General features: G+C 42.3%; 1 protein-coding gene across 2 annotated transcripts in view; it reads right to left on the reverse strand.

Annotated features, from left to right (window-relative positions):
* Positions 1–317: 317 nt before the first annotated feature.
* The window catches only part of LOC117813322 (gamma-aminobutyric acid receptor subunit beta-2-like), a 196973-nt gene continuing 180229 nt past the window's right edge, over positions 318–17061 (reverse strand). Inside the window, exons 7-10 of one of the 2 annotated variants that reach the window (XM_034684478.1) lie at positions 14779–14931; positions 9367–9611; positions 7007–7147; positions 318–4989 (exon numbers count right to left, since the gene is read on the reverse strand). In XM_034684478.1, coding sequence (XP_034540369.1) covers positions 4645–4989; positions 7007–7147; positions 9367–9611; positions 14779–14931 — 884 coding nt within the window. In that variant the 3' untranslated portion in view covers positions 318–4644. The remainder of the gene's footprint in view (positions 4990–7006; positions 7148–9366; positions 9612–14778; positions 14932–17061) is intronic. The other variant, XM_034684479.1, reaches the window with a different exon arrangement.

The following is a 17061-nucleotide window of genomic DNA, read 5'->3' on the forward strand; positions in this document are numbered from 1 at the left end:
AAAGCTCCAGCTACTTGTTCCCATTTGAGTGTTTTTTTTTAACATTTCGTCTCCTTTCTGTGTGGATTATTTTTGGTCCCTTGACTCTGACGGACGGTTTGTGCCGGAGCTCATTCATATGGACAGTGTGGCGAGTCTATGCTGAGAGGGGGGTGTGCCAGTCTGGTGTGTTGCAGCCCTAGTGGATTTTGCATTGTAATATCATCCGAACTGAAGCATACAGAATTATCAGCACCAGCACCAGGTATCAGAAGATCTATGGTACAGCCTCTATGGCTTATAATAACTCGTGTGCAAAATCTGTTATAAAACCTACCCACAGTCATCAGCACAGCTTTATTAGGAAAGAGTCTGTGATGATGTGGTCAGAGTTTGAATTCACTGATACATCCATGATGATCCTTAAAGTGTTACTCCATCTGAAAACAACGTCTGATAAACCTGTGAGTGTTTGAATAATCCAGCTTGAGAGGCAGAAGAGAACAAAAACAGGCGATATGATAGAAACTGTATCAAAACTAATGTCTTCAAAACTGGTTCTTGTGCTTTTATTCTTCCCCTCCTGTACGAGTCTCTACAGCTTTACTGTCTGTGTTCTCCTCCAGTCATTAAAGCTCCTGTGAGGGGTTTTTAGCTGCTAATAGATGAGAAGCAGTAAGACGGCTCCTTTTAGTGCCCGTGTGTGCTGCTGCAGAGTTCATCAGATGACGTGATTAACTGCATGAGATTTGACTGACTGTTAAAACACAGCAGGATCATGTGGCCGACAAGGATGGACGATCTGCAACAGCTCAGAGGATCTTCATAAGGAGAAGCAAACTAAAACGCAACAACAATCCAACTTCAAAAATACAAAGCAGCAGAAACGCACTTCAAATGAGAGAGGCGCAGTGCAAATGAAAGAAATGCAATTAAAGGAAATGCACTGTAAATTAAAGAATGCCCTACAATTTGTAGAATCTCATTACAAATGAAAATAACATACTACAAATTAAAGAAATGCACTGCAAATGCAAGACTTGCAGTGCAAATTAAACGCACCACAGATAAAAGAATGCACTGAAAATGTGAGAAACGCACTGCAACTGAAAGGAACAGTGAAAATGAAAGAATCGCACATCAAATGAGAGAAACAGTGCAAATAAAATAAATGCACAGCAGTTTAAATAAATGCACTGCACTTGAAAGGAATGCAGTGCAAATTTAAGAAATGCACTGCAATTGAAAGAATGTAGTGCAAATAAAAGAACAAAGTGCCAATGAGTGAAACGCACTGTAAAAGGAAAGACAGGCAGTGCAAATAGAAGAAATGCAGTGCAATGACAGACATGCAGTGCAATGACAGACATGCAGTGCAAATGTTTAAAAAAAGTGCATTGCAAATGAGAGATATGCACTGCAGAAGAAATAAACGCACCCAAAAATGAAGGAAACGCACTGCAAATGAGAGAAACAGTGCAAATTAAATAAATGCACTGCAGTTTAAAGAAATGCACTGCTCTTGAAAGGAATGCAGTGCAAATGAGAGAAATGCACTCCAAATTTAAGAAATTCACTGCAATTAAAAGAATGTAGTGCGAACAAAAGAACACAGTGCCAATGAGTGAAACGCACTGTAAAAGGAAAGACAAGCAGTGCAAATAGAAGAAATGCAGTGCAATGACAGACATCCAGTGCAATGACAGAGATGCAGTGCAAAAAAAAAAAAAAAAAGTGCATTGCAAATGAGAGATATGCACTGCAGAAGAAATAAATGCACCCAAAAATGAAGGAAACGCACTGCAAATAAGAGAAACAGTGCAAATTAAATAAATGCACTGCAGTTTAAAGAAATGCACTGCTCTTGAAAGGAATGCAGTGCAAATGAGAGAAATGCACTCCAAATTTAAGAAATGCACTGCAATTAAAATAATGTAGTGCAAACAAAAGAACACAGTGCCAATGAGTGAAACACACTGTAAAAGGAAAGACAAGCAGTGCAAATAGAAGAAATGCAGTGCAATGACAGACATGCAGTGCAATGACAGACATGCAGTGCAAATTAAAAAAAAAGTGCATTGCAAATGAGATATATGCACTGCAGAAGAAATAAACGCACCCAAAAATGAAGGAAACGCACTGCAAATGAGAGAAACAGTGCAAATTAAATAAATGCACTGCAGTTTAAAGAAACACACTGCTCTTGAAAGGAATGCAGTGCAAATGAGAGAAATGCACTCCAAATTTAAGAAATGCACTGCAATTAAAAGAATGTAGTGCGAACAAAAGAACACAGTGCCAATGAGGGAAACGCACTGTAAAGGAAAAAAAGGCAGTGCAAATAGGAGAAATGCAGTGCAAATTAAAAAAAAAAGTGCATTGCAAATGAGAGATACGCACTGCACTTGGAAGAAACACACTCCAAATAAATCAAACACACTGCAAATGTGAGAACTGCACTGCAATTGGAAGAAACGCACTATATAGAAAAGAAGCGCACTGCAAATGAAAGAAGCAAACTACAAATTAAGGAAACACACCTCTAATGAAAGAATGCACTGCAAATGAGATAAATGCACTGCAGTTTAAAGAAACGCACTGCTCTTGAAAGGAATGCAGTGCAAATGAGAGAAATGCACTCCAAATTTAAGAAATGCACTGCACTTGAAAGAATGTAGTGCAATAAAAGAACACAATGCCAATGAGGGAAATGCACTGTAAAGGAGAGACAGGCAGTGCAAATAGGAGAAATGCAGCGCAAATTTAAAAAGAAAAAATTGCAAATGAGAGACATGCACTGCAATTGGAAGAAAAACACTCTAAATAAATTAAACACACTGCAAATGTGAGAAACGCAGTGCAACTGAAAGGAACACAGTGAAAATGAAAGAATCGCACATCAAATGAGAGAAACAGTGCAAATAAAAGAAATGCACTGCAGTTTAAAGAAATGCACTGCAGTTTAAAGAATCGCACTGCACTTGAAGGGAATGCAATGCAAATTTAAGAAATGCCCTGCAAATGAAAGAAGCAAACTGCAAATTAAGGAAACACACTTCAAATGAAAGAATGCACTGCAAATCTAAGAAACGCACTGTATAGAAAAGAAGCGCACTGCAAATGAAAGAAGTGCACATCAAATAAAAGAAATTCACTGCACTTGAAAGAATGTAGTGCAAACAAAAGAGCACAGTGCCAATGAAGGAAACGCACTGTAAAGGAGAGACAGGCAGTGCAAAGAGGAGAAATGCAGTGCAAAGTTTTTTAAAAAGTGCACTGCAAATGAGAGATATGCACTGCACTTGGAAGAAAAACACTCTAAATAAATTAAAGACACTGCAAATAAGATAAACGCACTGTATAGAAAAGAAGCGCACTGCAATTGAAAGAAGTGCACTGAAAATAATAGAAACGCACTCTAAATAAGAAAAAAACACACTGCAGTTTTATCATGTGGATTTGCAGCGTTTACCTTTTTGCAGTCGTTTTCTGATTTGTGTTTTCCCCCTTTACATCATCGATTACATCATCGATTACATCATCGATTACATCATCAGCGCATTCACTGTTAGCGCGGTTGTTTTGACTTTCTCTCAGGTGCGGTGCGTTTCCTCTGTTGGGACTAATGCACATGTTTTTGAAGTTGCATAGTTTCCTCCTTATGATGATCTTTGTGCCGTTACAAACCACGCTAGAAAACAGAATCCACACATGAACATGACAAGAGAAGAGAAGAGAAGAGAAGAGAAGAGAAGAGAAGAGAAGAGAAGAGAAGAGAAGAGAGAGAAAGGAGAGTAGAGATATGCCGCTTTGTCCACAGGGGGCGCCAAAATCAATGCAGAGTTCCTCACAGGAGCTTTAAATGATAACGGCTCATAAAGTGACTTTTAGCATAAGGGAATGTTTTTGTTTTATCAGTGTTGTAAGAGTTATAAGTTGAAACAGAGAGCTGAGAGGGAATGTTGATGGTCTCATTATCCAGATATTAAATGCTTTCAGGAACACGGTGGTTTTAAGACGACGCTACAGATGCGATCTGAGTAAACACTTGACCGTTTTGGAATGATCTAAGTCGATTTAAAACGATGCCCACCCTATAAATAAGCTTCATGAGGCAAGAGAAGTCTAAGAAAGAAATACTTAAAAAGCTAATTCAATATTTTCTGATACAAGATGTTCTAAATTGTGAACGTAGAGGCCCTTATATAATACATGAATTAGACCTAGAAAAGGTGACCTGACACCTGCTGCAGCACTTTCTGATCTGTGTTAGTGAAAGTAACTGAAAGGTCGTCAATTCTTATATAACTGATAGTTTTTTGGCAAAATAATTAGTATGTTGAACATTTAACATAATAAAGAATTCAAACAAACATTTTAAAAACAAACACAAGTCACAAAGTACATAAAGTCTGTAACAACTACTCAGGAAGAGGCACCTTATATGTTTGTAATCTCTCATCTATAAGGTTTTTATGTGTTAGCCAGCAAACGTGGGATTCCAAGATATGATGGATCCAGTCCTGAATCCAGTCCAGTTTCACGAGATCACATAAAAATGAAACGAACCAGACACAAACGAGACACCAGCAACATTTCGCTGTTTGTTCTTGCTCTCTCTCTCTCTCTCCCTCTCTCTCTCTCTCTCTCTGACGTCCTCCTCTCTTAGTTGATGTAGTAAAGCCAGTAAACGATGTTGAAGAAGGAAAAGACGGTCGGGAAGATCATCCTCGACCATCTGTCGATAACGTTCACATCAGTCAAGTCTGGGATGTTGATCTTTAGCTGCGAGGCGCGCCTCCTTAGCCGGCTCTTCTTCTGAGACATGTGACACTCCAGCGTGTTCCTGCCAAAGTTGTGTCTGGTCAGTCCGGCTTTGCGGTACTGCAGAGTGCTGTCGTACGTCAGCATCGTGTTCCTGGGATCGTTGAGACCCAGGGCCAGCTCTGACACACCCATGTCGTTCTTGATGTCCAGGGTGCCCAGAAGGATGTTTTCATGCGGCTCCATCTGTGAAGGGAAAGAAAGGAAGCTTGAGGAACATCTTAAAACAGGTGGGGAATACTTTCACATCATCTGCATATCGTGTGATCTTTTATTCTCAACAACTGTGTGACAGATATAAAACTATGGATGTCAGCAAACTTCCTGAAACTCAACTCAGAAAAAACAGAAATACTCTGTTATTATTGGTCCAGAAAACATGCACCCTCCCCTCCAGTCCTCCCTTGGTTCCCTCTCACACAATGTAAAAACAAATGTCAGAAACCTCAGAGTGACCTTTGATAGCAGCTTATCCTTTGACAGACATATTAATAAAACCATCCAGTCTTGCTTTTATCACCTTAGAAATATTGCCCGTATCAGATCCATGCTCACTTTTAATGACACCCAGACCATTATTCATGCTTTTATTTCTTCTAGACTAGATTATTGTAATGGGCTTTTAAAAGGTGTAACACAAAAAGCTCTCAATAGATTACAACCGGTACAAAATTCAGCAGCAAGACTTTTAACTAAAACCAAGAAGAGAGAGTATTACTCCTATTTTAATGAGCCTACACTGGCTGCACATTGCTTTTAGAATAGATTTTAAAGGTGACATATCACGCTTTTTTCATCAACATATATTGGTCTAAGAGGTCCCCAAAACATGTCTTTAAAGTTTATGCTCAAAAAAACACTTTGAAATCAGATTCTGGTCTGCCTGAAAAACACTCCTCTTCAGCCCTGCTCAGAACAGTCTGTTTTCCATCTGACCACGCCCCCTCAGGAAGTGGGTGTGGCCTCTGCTGTCCAGCACGTTGATCTAATGTTTACATGTTGGCTGAATATACACGGCTGCTCACAGACCCGCGTTACTTCAACCCTCTGAATCTGATCCAGAATCTGATCCTGACGGAGAGGCGCCTGCAAGCAGGACCTTTCTGAACCATTGGTCACAGATTTAGTGTTTCTTGTTGTTTTATTTGTCAGCATGTCGACGTGTGTCTTGGTACACGGCTACCAACATGTAGCTATGTAGCTATGCTAACTAGCGCTAGCACTTTTCCATGAAAACTAAAAATCATCCACTAGATCTTCAAATCTGCAGACGTGGGGAGTCAAAGCGACCTTTGTGTTTATTAAGACAGCCTACAACTAGCATGCCTCCCTCCTAAGCTCCTTGTTAGCACACACGTGTGCAGGGAATGAAAAACGGAGGAGGGGTTGAGTTGTATTTTATACTTCCTGTTACAGACCGGATGGCGTTGTGACGTATGAAAAACACTGAAAACTGAAACGGCTGGTTTCAGCACACATTTACAGAAAGGTGGAGAAATCAGAACAGGGGCAGAATGGAGTCTTTGACTTTTCAGGGGGTTTGTAGACATGCCAGGGAAACATATTTCAGGTAGAGAACCATTAAAAAGTCCATTTTGCATGATATGTCACCTTTAAGGTTTTACTGCTCACTTTTAAAGTACTTCACAGCCTGGCCCCCGAATATATATGTGATCTGCTGTCACCCTACAAGCCCGGGCACAGCCTCAGATCCTCAGGCAGGAACCTCCTTAAAGTTCCCGCCACAAGGGTGAGCAAGCGTTTACTGTGCAGGCTCCTCGACTGTGGAACGACCTGCATGAGGATCTCAGGCAGGCTGCATCAGGACCTTCTTTTAAATCACAGCTGAAAACACATTTTTATCCAAAGGCCTTCCTGTAATATTGTTTTATCCAAGATTCCACATTTATTTTTAATCTATTTTTATTCACTCATCGTTTTATTGTTTTACTGATTTTATTTGTTTCACTGATTTTAATTGTTTTATTGTTTTAATTGCTTTTAGTAGTTTCTCTTTTAGCTTTTCCTCTTAAATTGTCTTGCCGGCCCATATACCCCCCCCCCCCCCCCCCCCCCCTGCTTTGTTCTCTTTATTGTGGGTTTTTATGATGTTAAGCACTTTGTAATGTCTGTTTTGATAAGTGCTTTATAAATAAACTTTATTATTATTATTATTATTATTATTATTATTATTCTGCTGTACCTTGTTCTTTTGATCGCCAAGTCCAAGCGGTGTATCGTCCACAAAGATTGGCTCCCATATGGAGTCATGGCCGTCCAGATCCCTTTGTGTCATTCTTGCATACAGAGTGTCGTCTCTGCCGACTACATTACCCACCAGCCACTGCAAACACAAAGAAGCTCCATGGTTATTAAAGCGACTGATACAGAAGTGGTGAGTTCGACACACAGGGATTACTTTCTTTCAGGAAGTCTGCTCAGCTCTGAACAGATTTTAGATTCACATACAGCAACGCTACGACGGCTGAATCACTTCATTAAAGTCATGTCAGCTTTAATTAAACAGCACATTGTGCTTGGACAGCACAAACAGCAAGATGTGAGGACTCTCTGCCCTCTCAATACAAGTATTCACTCCTCTGTGAAGAGTTGGTTTTGATAAAGACATTTCTTCTGTTGTTAAGTCCAGATTCTTCCAGCTGAGACTGATCCCTAAGGTAAAGGCTTACCTCCCTCCCAAAGACTTAGAGAGAGTGATACAAGCCTTTAGAACTCCTCAGCTTGACTTTTGTAACTCTTCGACAGTCGTCCATTCAGCGCCTGCAGCTCGCTCTAAACCAGGGGTCTCAAACTCCCGGCCCCCAAGCCAGACAAGGCCCCAAAGACCATTTAAGATGGCCCGCCGTTTGATGAACTGAATTTATAGTGAAATCCAGCTTGCTGCTGGGCCCAGTCCGCTATGCTGGTTGGGGAAGACATTTCCGAGTTGGCCATGAAAGCCACATGAATGCAGCGTGAATGCAGCATGAATGCAGCATGAATGCAGCACGAATGCTGCACCAATGAAGCACGAATGAAGCACCAATGAAGCACGAATGAAGCACGAATGCAGCACGAATGAAGCACGAATGCAGCACGAATGAAGCACGAATGCAGCACGAATGAAGCACGAATGCAGCACCAATGCAGCACCAATGCAGCACCAATGCAGCATTAATGCAGCCTGAATGCAGCCTGAATGCAGCATGAATGCAGCCTGAATGCAGCCTGAATGCAGCCTGAATGAAGCATGAATGAAGCATGAATGAAGCATGAGCAACACGTGAGTGAGCAGATGAAAAACAAGCATTTAGCACGCTGCTAACGTTGTCAGCGTTGTTTAATGGAGATGTCTCTTTCAAAGGCCAAAAGAAAGGTTGATGGTGAGCACAGAGTGTTTCAGGGGAAGTGGGAGAAGGATTGTTTCTGTGTGGAGTTTAAGGGGAACACCAGCTCTCCCGTTACCTCCATCCTTCCCAGAGCTTTCCAGGATCTTCAAAAGGACCATGTGCTCCTTTTTAGAAGCACATATCTCTGAGAAAAACTTCTCTCCACCATGAACTTTAATAAATCAAAGAATAGGTCCAGACTTAGTGATGACCATCTTCAAGCCATACTGAGGGTTTCAGCAGCCACCTCGTTCAGAGTGAATGTGGCCCACCTGTCTGAGAAGAAGCGCTCTCAGGTGTCTAGAAGCAAGCATGAGGCAGGAAAAGACTAAAAGGACTGTACAATAGTTCATGTTGAAAATACAGTTGTTCAAACAGTTGAACATTTTTTTATTTTGTGTGGAATATTTGTGGCCCCCTTGTGACAAGGCTAGATGCTCAGTGGCCCTCAGGTAAGTTGAGTTTGAGACCCCTGCTCTAAACGCTGCTGCTCGCCTCCTGCATAGAAAGACAAGGAAGGAGCACATCACACCTCTGCTGCTCTCTCTCCATTGGCTTCCAGTCCTGTTAACGTACAGTCAGACTGTTCTAAGCTCACATACAAAGAGTTCTAAAAGTTGAGCTGAGAGGTTATAAAGGCATGTATCACTCTCTCTAAGTCTTTGGGAGGGAGGTAGGCCTTTACCTTAGTGACCAGTCTCAGCTGGAAGAATCTGGACTGAACAACAGAAGAGATTTGTCAAATTTAAAAGATAAACACTGAGGCTCTTTGCTGGTAGCATTTGGTCCACGTCAGCTGGGAGCATAAAACAAAAAGCAAACACAAGTTTCTCCATCAAACACCAAAGTAGCTCAGAGTCCTTCTTTCCCTCTGATTCAGCTGGCATCATCACGTCAGCCTGGATTTCAAACAGGGACAGGAAAAGTTTATCAGGCTAGCTTAACTTGGCAAAGCGGGAGCAGAAACATCGGGTCAACGCTCCGTTTGAAGTGGTGACACTTCTGTTCTCTGAGCTCCTCTGACAGTTTGATGAATAATTCAAGTTTCAATGCAAAGTTAAGAAGAACATCTTTGTGAATCTAGAGCACACAAAACTTTAAAATGTGAGCGTGTGGGATCTCGTCTGCGGACCGCCATCATCCATCCCTACGCACACTGCGGAGGCGAGCTCACCTTGTTTGGATCCATCCTCATCTTTTCATTGTTGGCCATCGCCGACTTCTCCGCCGCCTTTTTCTGGCGCTGAGGACCCCGCCCGAAGAAGATGTAGTTGACCAGCGCGTACTCCAGCAGAGCCATGAAGACGAAGACGAAGCAGCCCATCAGGTACATGTCGATGGCTTTGACGTACGGGATCTTGGGGAGGGTTTCCCTCAGATGGGTGTTGATGGTGGTCATGGTGAGCACGGTTGTGATACCTGTTGGAGAAGGATCATGATCAGGACTTTATAAACCTTTGTTGGGAAATTTGTTTTTGCACCAAGAGCATTAAAAAAACAGCCAAGGAAGACAGGAACATCAAAGTTCTTTAAAACAACAAAACAATGGAGGGCAAGTTTAGATCAGCAGTTGGGCATCCAGGTTCAGAGGCTGTAGACTTCGAAGCAGGCGACCAGGGTTGGACGAAAATCTGCTCTCCCAACATGCAGGCCTGCTCATCCTAAAGTCTCTAAAAGTAGTATGGGAGGTCGAGCCTTCAGTTATCAGGCCCCTCTCCTTTGGAATCATCTACCAGTCAGGGTCCGGGAGGCAGACACCCTCTCTACTTTTAAGAGTAGGCTTCAAACTTTCCTTTTTGATAAAGCTTATAGTTAGAGCTGGATCAGGCTTGGACCAGGTCTTAGTTATGCTGCTATAGGCTTAGACTGACACACTGGGATCCTGTCTTTCCCTCTCTCTCCTCTCTCTGCCTGTCTCTCACTTTAACTCTTCCTGTCCCATTAAAGTTACTAACCATAGACCTTTCTGGAGTCCCTGAGCTCCCTTGTCTCGTAGGTTCCTCTGGATCTCTGCTGTAAATTCCTTTTTGGGGTCTGTTATTCATCCTTTGTTTCTTTCTCTTTTCTTTCTTTCTTTCTTTCTTTCCTTCTTTCCTTCTTCCTTTTATTCCTTTCCATCTTTCCTTTTTTCTTCTCCTCCCTTTCTTTTTTCTTCTTCCTTCTTCACTTCTTTTCTGCTTTCTTTTTTCTTCTTTATTTATTCTTGTTTTTTTTCTTCTTTCCTTTATTCTTTCTCTCTCTTCTCTCTCTCTCTTCCTTCATTATTCTTCTTTCCTGTCTTCCATGTTATTCTCCTCTGTTCTTTTTTTCTGCCTTCCTCCGTTCTCTTCTCTTTTCTTTCTCTTCTCTCTCTTTTCTAGACCTTTCTAGAGAGTCCCTGAGCTCCCTTGTCCTGTAGGTTCCTCTGGATCTCTGCTGCTGTGGACGTGCCAGACTCCAGCTCCTACAACTACTACTATCCGTCTCCCCACTATCATCTCTCTCTCTCTCTCTTCATCTCCCTCTATCCTTCTCTCCAACACGGTCTCAGCAGATGTGTGTCTAACATGAGTCTGGTCCTGCTGGAGGTTTCTGCCTGTTAAAGGAAGTTTGTCCTTGCCACTGTAACTTGCTAAATGCTGCAAAGTGCTCTGCTCATGGTGGATTAAGATGAGATCAGACTGAGTCCTGTCTGGAAGATGGAACTGGATCTGATCCGGTCTTGATGTTGGGTCTTTGTTAATAATAGAACATAGAGTCCAGTCTAGACCTGCTCTGTTTGGAGAGAGTCTGAGGAGAACATTTCTTGTGATTTGGGGCTAGATTGGCATAAATCCCTCCAAACCCTTCCTTGCTTCACTTTCAGAACATTTGAATCCTCCTGACCTCTCTGTGGTCCGCCTCATTCTCTGCCTTTGCTTTATTAGGCCTGTCAGGATCAATCAAACCAATGAGCCTTCCCTTAGGACTCCAGACCATGCACTGGACGGGCATCTGAAGCCGCTCTGAGATTTGAAATTCAAATGTCACCCTTGCTCTTGTTCATTAGTGAAGAAACACCGTCTGAGAGAAGTTGTAGAAACTTGAGGAAGTCTAATGAAGCGAGCTGTGGGGATGGTCTCTGTGAGAGCGGCCGTGCATATCAATGTGTCTAGTTTCAGCTTATTATGAGTGAAGCATTAACTGCAGTAATTAAATTTCATGTTCATGCTGTTTTGGTGTGTTTACAGTATTATCATCTTAATGCAGACGCTACGAGAGCTTTGATTCTAAAGCTGGAGTATGATGGAGTAATTCTTTAAATCCTGTGTGTTGGACTTTAAATGCAAACGCAGCCTGATTATTATTATTATTATTGATTAAAGGCAATTTCTATTAACAGCCTCTGTAAACAATTACTAAATTATTATACAGCTGTCACAAAGCCGTCAGGTGACCACCGCTCAAAATAGGATTCAGGCAATTTCCCTGAGCTGTTGCAGCAAGAGCTTAACAACAACAACAAAGGATTTCTGCAGCCATGTGATTCAGCCGCTACAGGCCCCCGTTCTAATGCCCCAAACCAGGTCAGTCAAGTGGCTCCTGGATCTGGTGTAGATCAGGGGGGTGACCAAACATTTTACCAACTATCCTGACCCACCTCCATTACAGAGCATTACCTTTTTTTTATTATTATTAAATCCCACGCACGCCGCCGCCGCCGCCCCCTCCCCCCCTGGATCACTAAAATGCAGCAGCTCAGTCGTCAATCAGTGAAATTGCGCTGTCGTCTAAAGCGAGGGATGGGTGGAAGGATGGACGAGGGAGGGTTGAAGGGAGTTGGGTTGAATTGAATGCAGAAAGCTTCTGATAAACACAGAATGATCTGGAAGCTGGGAAAAAATCCGCTCACAGGCTACGAGAGGTTTATGTAATCGAGGATGACGCTGGGGGGGGAGGGGGGGACGGTGACTTCTGGAATGAAGACTAGAAATCACAAAGTTCTGTGGTGACTGTATGAGAAGGGAGGCAGAGTTTAAAGGTGACACATTGTGCAAATTCAACTTTTTAATGGTTCTCTACCTGAAATATGTGTCCCTGTCTGTTTTTAGACCAAGAGGGTAAAAACTCAGCCAAAGAAGACAAGAACAACGTTCTCTAAAACAATGGAACAATGGGGAGCAAGTTTAGCTCAGCAGGTGGGAACCCAGGAACAGACGCTGTAGACTTTGAAGCAGAAAATCTACGCTCCCAACATGCAGGCCTGCTCATCGTACCTAAAGTCTCTAAAAGTAGTATGGGAGGTAGAGCCTTCAGTTATCAGGCCCCTCTCCTTTGGAATCATCTACCAGTCAGGGTCCGGGAGGCAGACACCCTCTCTACTTTAAGAGTAGGCTTCAAACTTTCCTTTTTGATAAAGCTTATAGTTAGAGCTGGATCAGGCTTGGACCAGGTCTTAGTTATGCTGCTATAGGCTTAGACTGACACACTGGGATCCTGTCTTTCCCTCTCTCTCCTCTCTCTGCCTGTCTCTCACTTTAACTCTTCCTGTCCCATTAAAGTTACTAACCATAGACCTTTCTGGAGTCCCTGAGCTCCCTTGTCTCGTAGGTTCCTCTGGATCTCTGCTGTAGATTCCTTTTTGGGGTCTGTTATTCATCCTTTCTTTCTTTCTTTCTTTCTTTCTTTCCTTTTTCCTTTCATTCCTTTCTTTCTTTCTTTATTCACTTCTCTCTCTTCTTCTCTCTTCCTTCTTTTCTTTCTCTCTTTGTTCTTTCTATGTTTCTTAATCCTTTATGTCTACTTTTCGTATCCCGTCCTTTCCTTCTGTGATTCCTTCACCATTTCTTCTCCTCTTTTTCTTTCTTCTGGTCTCCCTCTCTTCTCTCTTTTCTTAGACCTTTCTGGAGTCCCTGAGCTCCCTTGTCTCGTAGGTTCCTCTGGATCTCTGCTGTAGATTCTTTCTTTCTTTGTCTTTCTTTCTTTTTTTCTTTCTTTTTTTCTTTCTTTTTTTCCCCTTTCATTCCTTTCTGCTTTTCACTTTTAATCCTACTATCTTTCTTTTATTTATTCATTCTTCCTTTCTTTTCATTCCATTATGCTTTCTTTCTTTCCTTCCTTCATTCTTTCTTTCTTTCTCTTTCTACCTTTCTTTCTTCTTTCCATGTTTCTTCATCCTTTGTCTCCTTTTGTCATCCCATTCTTTCCTTCTCCATTTCTTCTCCTCTTTTTCTTTCTCCTGGTCTCCCTCTCTTCTCTCTTTTCATAGACCTTTCTGGAGTCCCTGAGCTCCCTTGTCTCGTAGGTTCTTGCTTTCTTTCTTTCTTTCTTTCTCTCTCTCTCTCTTTCTTTCTTTCTTTCTTTCTTTCTTTCTTTCTTTCTGAAAAGACTCCATTCTGCCCCTGTTCTGATTTCTCCACCTTTCTGTAAATGTGTGCTGAAACCAGCCGTTTCAGTTTTCAGTGTTTTTCATACGTCACAACGCCATCCGGTCTGTAACAGGAAGTCAGAGCTCGGAGCTTGTTCAGCCCATAGACTGTATAAAATACAACTCAACCCCTCCTCCGTTTTTCATTCCCTGCACACATGTGTGCTAACAAGGAGCTTAGGAGGGAGGCATGCTAGTTGTAGGCTGTCTTAATAAACACAAAGGTCGCTTTGACTCCCCACGTCTGCAGATTTGAAGATCTAGTGGATGATTTTTAGTTTTCATGGAAAAGTGCTAGCGCTAGTTAGCATAGCCACATAGCTACATGTTGGTAGCTGTGTACCAAGACACACGTCGACATGCTGACAAATAAAACAACAAGAAACACTAAATCTGTGACCAATGGTTCAGAAAGGTCCTGCTGCAGGCGCCTCTCCGTCAGGATCAGATTCTGGATCAGATTCAGAGGGTTGAAGTAACGCGGGTCTGTGAGCAGCCGTGTATATTCAGCCAACATGTAAACATTAGATCAACATGCTGGACAGCCGAGGCCACACCCACTTCCTGAGGGGGCGTGGTCAGAGAGCTCATTCTCATTTAAAGGCACAGACACAGAAAACAGCCTGTTCTGAGCAGGGCTGAAAAAGAGGGGTTTACAGGCAGACCAGAATCTGATTTCAAAGTGTTTTTATGAGCAATAAACTTTAAAGACATGTTTTGGGGACCTCTTAGACCAATATATGTTGATGACAAAGAGCAGAATATGTCACCTTTTAACTGTTTGTTTGTAACCTCTGTGCAATGAGCACAAAAGCTGAATCATGGAGATTGTAGTGTATTTTTTCCATCAGGGGTTGAATGAATGGATCAGGAGGGTGGTAGTGTGATCTGTGTAAACACTACTTGCGCCAACAAAGAAGAAGAAGAAGAAGAAGAAGAAGAAGAAGAAGAAGAAGAAGAAGAAGAAGAAGAAGAAGAAGAAGAAGAAGAAGAAGAAGAAGAAGAAGAAGAAGAAGAAGAAGAAGAAGAAGAAGAAGAAGAAGAAGAAGAAGAAGAAGAAGAAGAAGAAGAAATACACAGGGATAAAGTTAATATTTCCCTTTCTCTCAGATTTCCCTGGTCCGTCTATTTCCCTTCCTGTACTGTCCTTATCTTTGAACATGTCTCCCTCTCTGTCTATATTTGTACTGCAGGCCTCACCTAGAGCCACTCGGGCAGCAGAGGCATCATAGTTGATCCAGAAGGAGACCCAGGAGAGGATGGTGATGAGTATAGAAGGCATGTACGTCTGCAGGATGAAGTAGCCGATGTTCCTCTTCAGCTTGAAGCTCAGGGACAGGCGAGGGTAAGCACCTGCAGGAGGGAGGAAACGAGGGCACAACGAGAGAGAGAGAGGAAGAAAGAAGAGGCAGAGTCAGCTGATGCTTTCCTTCACATTCTGCAGCAGCTGTCAAATCGTGACGACTTGTTGCTGCGTCCTAGTTTAAGTCTGGTCCTGCTGGAGGTTTCTGTCTGTGAAAGGAAGTTTGTCTTTGCCACTGTAACTGTGCTACACTATATTTAATCTTGGGAGGTAGAGCCTTCAGTTATCAGGCCCCTCTCCTTTGGAATCATCTACCAGTCAGGGTCTGGGAGGCAGACACCCTCTCTACTTTTAAGAGTAGGCTTCAAACTTTCCTTTTTGATAAAGCTTATAGTTAGAGCTGGATCAGGCTTGGACCAGGTCTTAGTTATGCTGCTATAGGCTTAGACTGACACACTGGGATCCTGTCTTTCCCTCTCTCTCCTCTCTCTGCCTGTCTCTCACTTTAACTCTTCCTGTCCCATTAAAGTTACTAACCATAGACCTTTCTGGAGTCCCTGAGCTCCCTTGTCTCGTAGGTTCCTCTGGATCTCTGCTGTAGATTCCTTTTTTGGGGTCTGTTATTCATCCTTTCTTTCTTTCTTTCTTTCTTTCTTTCTTTCTTTCTTTCTTTCTTTCTTTCTTTCTTTCTTTCTTTCTTTCCTTTCATTCTGTCCTTACTTTCTTTCTTTCTTTCATTCCTTCTTTCTTTCTCTATTTCATTAATTTTTCCTGCCATTCTTTCTTTCTTTCTTTCTTTCTTTCTTTCTTTCTTTCTTTCTTTCTTTCTTTCTTTCTTTCTTTCTTTCTTTCTTTCTTTCCTTTCATTCTGTCCTTACTTTCTTTCTTTCTTGCTTTCTTTACTTCTTTCTCTATTTCATTAATTTTTCCTGCCATTCTTTTCTTCTTTCTTTCTTTCTTCTTTCTTTCTTTCTTTCTTTCTTTCTTTCTTTCTTTCTTTCTTTCTTTCTCTCTTTGTTCTTTCCCTGTTTCTTCTTCCTTCATGTCTCCTTTTCTCATCCCTTCCTTTCCTTCTGTCCTTTCCTTCCCCATTTCTTCTCCTCTTTTTCTTTCTTCTGGTCTCCCTCTCTTCTCTCTTTTCTTAGACCTTTCTGGAGTCCCTGAGCTCCCTTGTCTCGTAGGTTCCTCTGGATCTCTGCTGCTGTGGACGTGCCAGACTCCAGCTGCTACAACTACTACTATCCGTCTCCCCACTATCATCTCTCTCTCTCTTCATCTCCCTCTATCCCTCTCTCCAACACGGTCTCAGCAGATGTGTGTCTAACATGAGTCTGGTCCTGCTGGAGGTTTCTGCCTGTTAAAGGAAGTTTGTCCTTGCCACTGTAACTTGCTAAATGCTGCAAAGTGCTCTGCTCATGGGGAGTCCTGCCTGTAAACCGGGACTTCAGATAACATTTGTTGTGATCCGCTGCTGTATAAATAAAGATTGATTGTACAAAGCCATGTTCTCTCAGTGGAATTGAAGCATCAGTGCTCCAGAATCACCTGCTATCTCCCAGCCTGTAAGAGGTTTGATGATTTGTCTGCTGAGGGTTCTGTTTTTATCTCTCTTTGAAATGAGCCCACAGCAGGGCTTTGGTCAAATTGTATCAGCACACATATGTCACTCCTCTGGGATCTGGCAGTAGTTTGGTGTGAGTTGCATTAAAGCTGAGAGGAGGAAGAGGAGCTGAAATGCCCTGCAATATATACAGCTTATTGGAAAGTCAGGGAGAGACAGATGAGGGGCCATAGAGGAAGATTACGTCTTTATAATGGAAGCAGCAACAATCCAGCAGCCACTTGGATCTGCTTTTACAGTTAGCTAATGTCAGCATGAGTCATGGAGACAATCTCTGAATTATGTCTTTATGCAGTGAGGAAACCACTTGGGCAGAAAATGACAGGACAGAGGTGCAGCAGTGAATATATCTTATTCATAAAGACATGAATGACATTGCCCATCCTTGGAGTAGAACATGACACTTCTATTGGATCAACGCCCGGGCACTTGTGCTGATGTTTGCATCTCAGAGTGACCCCCGGGTCGCTCCCTCTATATCGCAATACACATCACATTAAAGGGAATCCCCGGTCCACCACGTCTCTCTGTAAAGATAATAAAATCAGACATCCTGCAG

This window comes from Notolabrus celidotus, chromosome 5 (assembly GCF_009762535.1).
Source record: "Notolabrus celidotus isolate fNotCel1 chromosome 5, fNotCel1.pri, whole genome shotgun sequence".
Classification (NCBI taxonomy): domain Eukaryota; kingdom Metazoa; phylum Chordata; class Actinopteri; order Labriformes; family Labridae; genus Notolabrus; species Notolabrus celidotus.